The sequence below is a fragment of the Oppia nitens genome, unplaced genomic scaffold, assembly GCF_028296485.1.
Source record: "Oppia nitens isolate AA-2021 unplaced genomic scaffold, nextdenovo-longstitch-racon4-pilon3 scaffold1_pilon_pilon_pilon, whole genome shotgun sequence".
NCBI lineage: Eukaryota > Metazoa > Arthropoda > Arachnida > Sarcoptiformes > Oppiidae > Oppia > Oppia nitens.
Window position 1 is genome coordinate 13445110 of NW_026533199.1, and position 8989 is coordinate 13454098.

The 8989-nt window shown below is 29.4% G+C and overlaps 1 protein-coding gene across 1 annotated transcript; it reads left to right on the forward strand.

Annotated features, from left to right (window-relative positions):
* The first annotated feature begins 219 nt into the window (after window positions 1–219).
* On the forward strand, window positions 220–4850 carry LOC128951612 (uncharacterized). Its single transcript, XM_054296860.1, has 2 exons — window positions 220–783; window positions 4734–4850. The coding sequence occupies exons 1-2, from the start codon at window positions 220–222 to the stop codon at window positions 4848–4850; spliced, it is 681 nt and encodes a 226-aa protein (XP_054152835.1).
* Window positions 4851–8989: the final 4139 nt, after the last annotated feature.

Sequence of the window (8989 nt, forward strand, 5' to 3'; positions counted from 1 at the left end):
AACATAAAAAAATTTTGAAACATTAATTTATTAATAAAAAAAATTAAAACATTTTTTATTAACTATTTTTTTAAAAAATTAATTTACTTTAATTATTTAAGTAAATAATATTTATTTTTAAAAAATATTAAATTAAATTACTATAATATTAATAACTTTTTTTTTGTATATCCATAACACACCTAACAGAGTCAATGTCTGGCCAATGATTTTCAAACAATGCGCCGACTATGGGATCAACACATAAAAGTACTCAATCAGGCCTACTGTCGGGACTACCCGTTTGTATCGGGTCTGACCCGATGCGACACATTTAAGGGACGTAGTAGTGGTAGTGGTAGTCCCAGTGATACACGTATCGGACACTCGGCGGCCGCCAGTGGTTACAGGGATACGGCCAGCGGTAACGGCTATAGGGATACGGCCAGTGGTGGCGGTGGCGGCGGCTATAGAGATACGGCCAGTGGTGGCGGTGGCGGCGGCTATAGAGATACGGCCAGTGGTGGCGGCTATAGGGATACGGCCAGCGGTGGCGGCTATAGGGATACGGCCAGCGGTGGTGGCGGCGGTTATAGAGATACAGCTAATCGGGATAATAATTACGGTAATACTGTCAACCGGGACGGCAATAATGGATACGGAAATACCGTCAATCGGGACGGGAATGGTTACAGGGATACCGTTAACCGGGACAACGGTTATAATGGCTATAGTGATACAGTAGATCGTAGTCATGCATTGAAATTAATAAGCAATATATTTGCATTGTCAATGTCCTATACTGTATTATATCTACTTAAATAAAATATTATTATAATAATAATATATATAATATATAAATCAACATTATATTTATAAATCATATATCAATATATATATTTCAAAATAATTTTTACTTAATAATTATATATTTGTAGTAATAATTATTTTTATTAATCATACTATTACTAAAAAATGTGTGTTTTTTCATTCAATATTTAATAAAATAAATTTTTTGTAATTGTCATCTATTTTTTGTTGTTGTATATATTTTTTTAATTATTATTATTATTTTATAAATTAAAATTAAATATATAGTTATATAATATTAAAAAAATCAACATATATTTATAAATCATATATCAATATATATATATTTCAAAATAATTTTTACTTAATTATTATATATTTGTAGTAATAATTAATTATTAATCATACTATTAGTAAATAATATTAGTAAAAAAAATGTGTTTTTTTTATTCAATATTTAATAAAATAAATTTTTTGTAATTGTCATCTATTTGTTGTTATTATTATTATTTAAACATTATATTGTTTTTTATTAGTATTATTTTTTTTTTTAAATTATTAAATCAATAGTTTTTCATAATAAAATTTATTATTTTAAAATAACTTATTAGTTAACTGAAAATAACTGTATATTATATACTAGTATTATTATTATTATGGAAACTGTAATTATTTAAATAAATTACGTATGTTATAGTTAAAATATTTTAGTAAAAATTATTAGGTTAGAATAAACACTGTATAAAAAAAATAATTTTTTTAAAAAAAACATCAAAATATATATAAATATATATATAACGATAAACTTATTTATAATTACAATCTATAACTCAATTGAATTATTTTATATAAAATAAATATTATTAATTAATTTTCAAAAAAAACTTGAAAAGTTTTGTTTACTGAAATCTATAATGGCTTTTTGAGTCTGTCTGTCTGTCTGTCTGTCTGTAGCATTTCATTTTGCGAATTTTGAAATTCTGACTTCAGATTCGGTTAGAGGACTACTAATAATGTATTGAAAAGTTGCATTAAAATTTTGATATCTCTTCAGGAACATAGAGAAAATGGCGGCCAAATTAAAAAAAAATTTAAGAAAATTTTTTTAAAGTATAGATTTGAATAAAGCATCAAAAATAAGCAAAAGAAATATGCATTAAAATTTTGATTTCTCTTCAGGAATGTAGAGAAAATGGCCGCCAAAGTAAAAAATTTAGGTGAAAATTTTAACGTTTAGAATTGTATAGAGCTTTATAATAGATCAAAATTAATTTGTTTATTTTGTTATATAAATCATTTGATACCACACATGACTATAGTTGAGTATATTTTGTCATACTGTCATTTGATTCCACATATGACTATAGTTGAGTTTATTTTGTTATACCGAGTCATTTGATACCCTACATTACTATAATTGAATTTATTTTGTCATACTCAATCATTTGATACCCCAAATGACTAGAGTTGTTTATTTTGGCAAACTGAATCATTTGATATCTCACATGCCTATAGTTGTTTATTTTGGATACTGAATTATTTGATACTTCACATGGATATAGTTGAGTTTATTTTGTCACTAATGCATTTGATAACCCATATGACTAGAGTTAAGTATATTTTATCATACTGAGTCATTTGATACCCTACATAACTATAGTTAAGTATATTTTGTTAGACTGAGTCATTTGATACCCCACATGACAATAGTTGACTTTATTTTGTTATAGCGAGCCATTTTAACTAATGGTATTCAATGATATTCAAGTTTTTTTTTCTGAAAATGCTTTCTAGCATTCTTAACTGGTTATAATTCATATTCATTAGTAAATACTATTTATTATTTATGTTATTTATAAGCTATTATTTTAATTAATGGTCAGTTTTAATTATTAGTTTCCAATAAATGACCATTGGTCAATAAATTTTAATTTTTTTTTATAAAAATGTTATTTATATTAATTTTAATTAAATATTTTTTTTTTGATAAACTTATTTTAAAAACATAAGATTTTTTAATTATTAATTTTTAACATAAATTAGTTTTAATTGACTTATAGATTGTATATAAAAAGCAAATTTAGTTTTTTTTCATATGTATAGCGTTTTTTGATGGTTTTTTAAAATTATTTTTTTTATACTTAATAGTATATTATATTTAAAAAAAAATATTTTATTATAACTAGTAAAAACTGTAATTAATTATATACATTACTTATGTTATAGTTAACTAATATTAGTTTTTTAAATACATAAGAAAACTTAATCGACGGATATTTATTTATTTTTAAAAATAAATAATTAAAAATTAATTTAATTAAAATAAACAATTTTTAATGTCTGTTAAATACAGTATTATTATACCATATTATCGTATATTTTACATATATATTATATATTAAAAAAATAATTACAATAAATTATTTTAAATATAAATTGAAAAAAACTTAAATTATATAAAAAACTCACTTATTTCATACTATCTCTTAATTATTTTATTTTAAAATAATTTACTTAATTATTAGAAATTGATTGATTGATTGATTGACTTAAATGATTTTTAAAATTTCTAAAATAATAAAATTATAAATTGTTATTCAAATAACATTTACAATTATATATAGAAAAAAACAAAAATATTAAATTATAATTATTTATAAAAATAAAATATAATATCCATTATATATATATAATACTTATATAAGGCGACAACTTTAAAAAATAAATAATTAATTAATCTAAATATAATAAATCTAGATATTAAATAATTATAATTATTATATAATATTAAACTAAATCATTTATTGCTTAATTGATGATATATTTAATATATTTTTTAGACTGTTGTGATAAAACAATTAAACAATAAATTAATAAATAAATTATTTATTTTAAAAAATTATTTATAGATTATTAGTATCTATTTATTAGATTCAGATAAATAATTTATTTATTTATTAATGTTTTGAGGCTTGAATTATAATATAATTATAATTTAATAGTTTATTGTATAATAATAGTAAAAAACTGTAAAACAATTAGTTAAATGTTTAATTAACAATAATTTACAGTAAATTTATTATACATTTAGACACAAAAACATTAAATTCAAATTTAACAACAAATTAATTAATTTGATTCTATAATAATTTCGAAAAAATTATTAAAATATTAATTTTATTTTAATCTATTTATTTTTAGTAATACAATGTTAACATAAGTCTCTCTCTTTCTCTCTCTCTCTCTCTCTCTCTCTCTCTCTCTCTCTCTCTCTCTCTCTCTCTCTCTCTCTCTCTCTCTCTGTTTGCTATGTAATGTCAATAAGTTTTTTAGTAAATTTGGCAATTATTTTAAGTGATAAATAAACATAAATACTTAATTTAATTTCATTAACACATTAACAAACAGTATGTCAATGTGTTTTTGTATATATATTGTCACGTTTGACGGAGATTAAGCCTCAGTAGAGGCCTTAAAGCTTCATAGCTTCATAACTTTAGGCTTCATATACATATGAAGTTATATAGTGAGGTACGAAACATAGCAGTGTATTGAGCATAGCTTTGTAATACACAGTAGTGTATACAGCATAGCATCATAATACATAGCGGTGTATTGAGCATAGCTCTTTAATACACAGTAGTGTATACAGCATAGCATTATAATACATAGCAGTATATTTCAGCATTAGCGGCACTAACGATACTAATACATTACTATTGTATTAATTGACACTATATTATAATAACTAGTAAATAACACTATAGCATACAGTATACTACATATGCTTTATAGCATTAGAAACCTTGATTGCATTATTTTAAGGCAATAACTAGTTTAATGACAACCGGTACGTATTAACTAGGCTGAGACAGTAATAGCCAATAAGAGAGTAGTTTATATAGTTGTGTCACTAATAAGTAGTATATGATTGGTATGATTAGAGCGCCGACTCGGGAAATGTGCCGAGCATTCTGTTCCCTAGTCACTTGAGTGACTGGAGAGAGAGAGTTGAGTTCGAGACGCCGAGACGAGAGGACGTGTATTACCTATTATTGTAACCCATATTATACTTTTATATATTTAATCAATAAATTGGTGACGGTTAGCAACAGCAACAGTAAGTTAAAGTGTTTGTAGACGCAGGCCTTCGGGCCTTGCGTTCGCCGGCGACGGTAGTCGCGTAAGTGTGGGACAGAGATCGGGTAAGATTTGTTTACTGAGACAGAGTCTCGCCTCCCGAGTCGTTCGGTCGAGGCTAGAGAATATCTGATCTTCATTTGGTAGGTAGTCGAGACCACTGGCATCGTCTCGCTTCCCGTCGCCAGACGGTTGAGGCTCGAGATGAGGTCTCTACCAGATCATGCCAAAGGGCCGACAGTGTAATACCATCGCCACATCGGGAGCGACCGGAAGGCGGTTATCGGATGGCCGTCGAGAACCCCTAGACAACTTATGACTACGCGATACAACAACCCCTAGACAACGTATAACTTCGCGATGCGATTAACCCCTAGACAGACAAACTTCATAGACGACAATCCGAGTAGACGAGTTAACGTTACGTACTTCATGGGTATGGTTAGGATCGGCCACGGTCAGGCTACGGCGTCGTAGAGTAGCCACCGCAGGGTGACCTAGTGCAGCGTTGGGGAATCGTAAGATGCAGAGTCGTAAAGTCTGCATAGCGCTGGCGAGCGAAAGCGAGCGAATATTACAAATACAGGTCGGTGCGAGATCTACATGGTGCCTACGACACTGGCGACTTAAAGCCGATTCACCCTTACGTCGAAGTAGCGACGCAGGACGTTACATTTTATGGGGGCTCGAGTCCGGGATTTTCTGGTCTTCCGAGGATGGCTTTGGGTTCAAGTGTGATGGGCACTTTAAAACTCATTAGATTGCTGTTATCTTAAAACAGTGGGATTACGGCGTGTGTTGAGTTGTTCCGCACCCGATTATATATCTCTGTCCTGAAACTGAAAATAAACACATTGATTGATTATCGATCGAATAGAGCTTTAAAGCATTTTCTGTTTATTTTCAGTGAATAAGAAAACCCTTTTTCATCGAATCTTCGACAAATTATCTACAAATGAAATTGAGAAAAATAACGATTATATAAGACGGCTTCAATACTATAGAGACAGTTATATGAAGTCGGTACAGGAATTAAACAAAATGTTATTAAAAAATATATTGGTTAAGGATGAGTTAAGAAAACGTAAATTCATCGAAGAATTATTTGTATCAGACGTCGAAACACTTATAAAACAATTAAAACAAATTTATTTTTGTCGAAAATATGGAAAATCTCTTCGAGACGCTATACGAGCAGCCCGTGAAACTGAGATTACAATGTACAAATCTTTAACTAATTTACTGGATTATAACAAAGAAATGAAAGAAAATTGTAGGCAATACATGTTGCATAATGACAATGAAACATGTGTGGTTTGCTATTATGTGAAAATAGATGAAACGAAGAGTATTGGGACGTACGATCCACAAAAATTAAACTACACATATTATGAAAATAAATCCCTAAAGCCTGTCAACAAGGCTATCGCTATACAATGCGATAACCAAGATGATGTGGTGAACAACAAGACGGACGGTTGCAATGATGATAGTGAAGCCACTACGTCAATACAAAGTACCTCTATCAGTACTATAGTAAGAGATAAAGTAAAACAGCCTTCAGTTACTGGTTCTCTAGTTTGTCCAGTAAAATTAAAACCTCCTAAAAGGTCAAATAAACGCTGGGGTGTCACGAAAAGAGGACGCCGTTGTGAAACATTACCAAAAATAAACTTTCGAGAAATTAATTGGTACGTGGGTGTCGACCCACCGAAGGACATAAGTTTAGGTATTGATATTGAATGTGGAATTTTTCGGAAAACTAATAAAATGGTGCCATTGTGGATCGCGGTGTGCAGTCGCTTAAAAGTCAGACAACTGCAGAAATACGGAATGAAAAGTAATGTTGTTTTTCACTGTTTCATAAAACATAATCCCTATGAAGTTAATCCATTGACTAAATTCTCGGGTGTGAAGAAAGAAGATATGATTAACGGTGTACAATGGAGTGATGCTAAAGTAAAAACTAAATACTATTTAGATAATTATCAAATTATCGGAAAAGCTGTCAAAAACGATTTAAAAACGTTAGAATTGCCTGAGTATGCAGATAGAGAAAACATCGTCGATATTGAGACAATATTCATCGGTAAAGAAGGAAGTAACGACAAGCTATCGCTTCGATCGCTGGCGTATTCAATTAAAGATAAGCTAATACAAGAATACGACATGAGTCAACAGGGTCATTCGCCTATAATTGATTCTCAACTCACCTTAGAGTTGTATAAAAGACATTTAAGTAATAAAATAAGTCCTGAAATAGATGAAACCGGTTCGTTATCATATCAATGGGTGAGAGACAAAGAAGAGAAAAATCCAGCTATTGTTAAAATTAAAAATGAGATCAGAGCCAATAGGAGGGCTCAACGGGTTGCTAAGAGAACTAAACAAAACTAGTATTATAATTGTATAGGTGGATACTTTTTGCAAACCAGTTTAACAACATAATACTAATTGCTATTTATTATAATTTCATCTCATTTTTTTGTTATTTGTGTTTGGACTTTCAACTAATACACTATAGTAAGCTTTTATTTTGTGAAAAATTTTTAATCCTATTATTATGGCCGGAGTGAATAGCAAAGTCGGAGCTCTAGACTATCAACTGTATTATGATTTTATACATTTGTATACTTCACTACGGAAGAAACAGCTGCTGATGCATATTCGAGAGATGTCATCCGATTTCACACTTCACAGCGAAATTGAATTGATACGGATCGCCAAGCGCTATTTTGATGATGCCCTACGATTCATTCTCAATGGTGGAGAGAAAAATGTTATCCGCGATAAGTTGGACTTAATGGCAAACACGATCAACAGTTTTGACGAAAAATTAATTCACTTCGTTGGCGATTATGTACGTCATAAAACCAAATGCGCGGAATGTAACAACAGACACAATGAATCATTGAACGTTGCAAAATTCGCTAAATTTAATGTATATATACGAGAAGTGATGGCTAATCTTAAACTTGATCGAAGACTATATAAACTCTCGTTGTCTCCAACTGGTATCGATGACGACCAGTCGGCCACAATCAGATATGACGACTCTGACGAAGATGTGTCTTCCATTCAAATAAAAAGTTGTTACGTGGACATGGAATGTGAAGAGACCGAAGAAAGAAGCGACAACAATAATGACATTCTTGTAACTGCCAGTGAATACACGGCACCTGAGGTGAGGGTTGCCTATTATCAATTCATGCATTTGGGAATATTACTGAAGCAAAGGGTATCTGAAAGTAAACTACACAATGATCGCTTGGAACTGAATAAATTGTTTACAATAAAACACTTCTATGAAATAATTCACTTGTGGGTCAACGGTCGATGGTCTGACCAAAAGAAATTATTAAAATTATTGAAACTAATGTTTTCTATTATGAGTCAATTACAACATCCCATTGACTTCGGGTCGGTCGATTATTTGGATCATAAGAAAGTATGTAACGTGTGTCCAACCGATACAGTAACCTACGCGAGAGTTATGGAAATAATTTTCCATTTAATGTACGAATATGAAGAAATATAGACGACTGGATGAGCAACTTCAAGGGAAAGCTGATGAGGAAGAAAGTGAAATCGAAAAGCTTCGTTCATGGATACAAAGACACAACTTCAATACTAAGCCTTAACTATTAATTTAGACTACCAATAATATATACTTTATATTATTTTACTTATATCACTTTGTATTTTGGTGACGGTCTTAATCAAATAAAACATTTATACACTCATATTAATTTACTTATATTTATTTTACTTTTATAAAAAAAATATATTTAAATAATTAAGTAAATTTTTAAGATAAAAAAATTTTATTTATTTATTATTCAATCCCATAACCTTTGATTAAATACATTGTATTGAAAAAAAAATTAAAATAAGTAATTTAATTAAGAAAATAAAAGTCCGTGCTTCGTTTATCAAGTAGTTTACTGATGAGTTCTAAGCATTGCATCATCGAGTCAACTTGACAAAGGTTGTTGGAGAAGACTTTGTATTCTTCTGTCGGTTGCCTCATTCTTAATTTAACCGAAGTACGATATTTAGC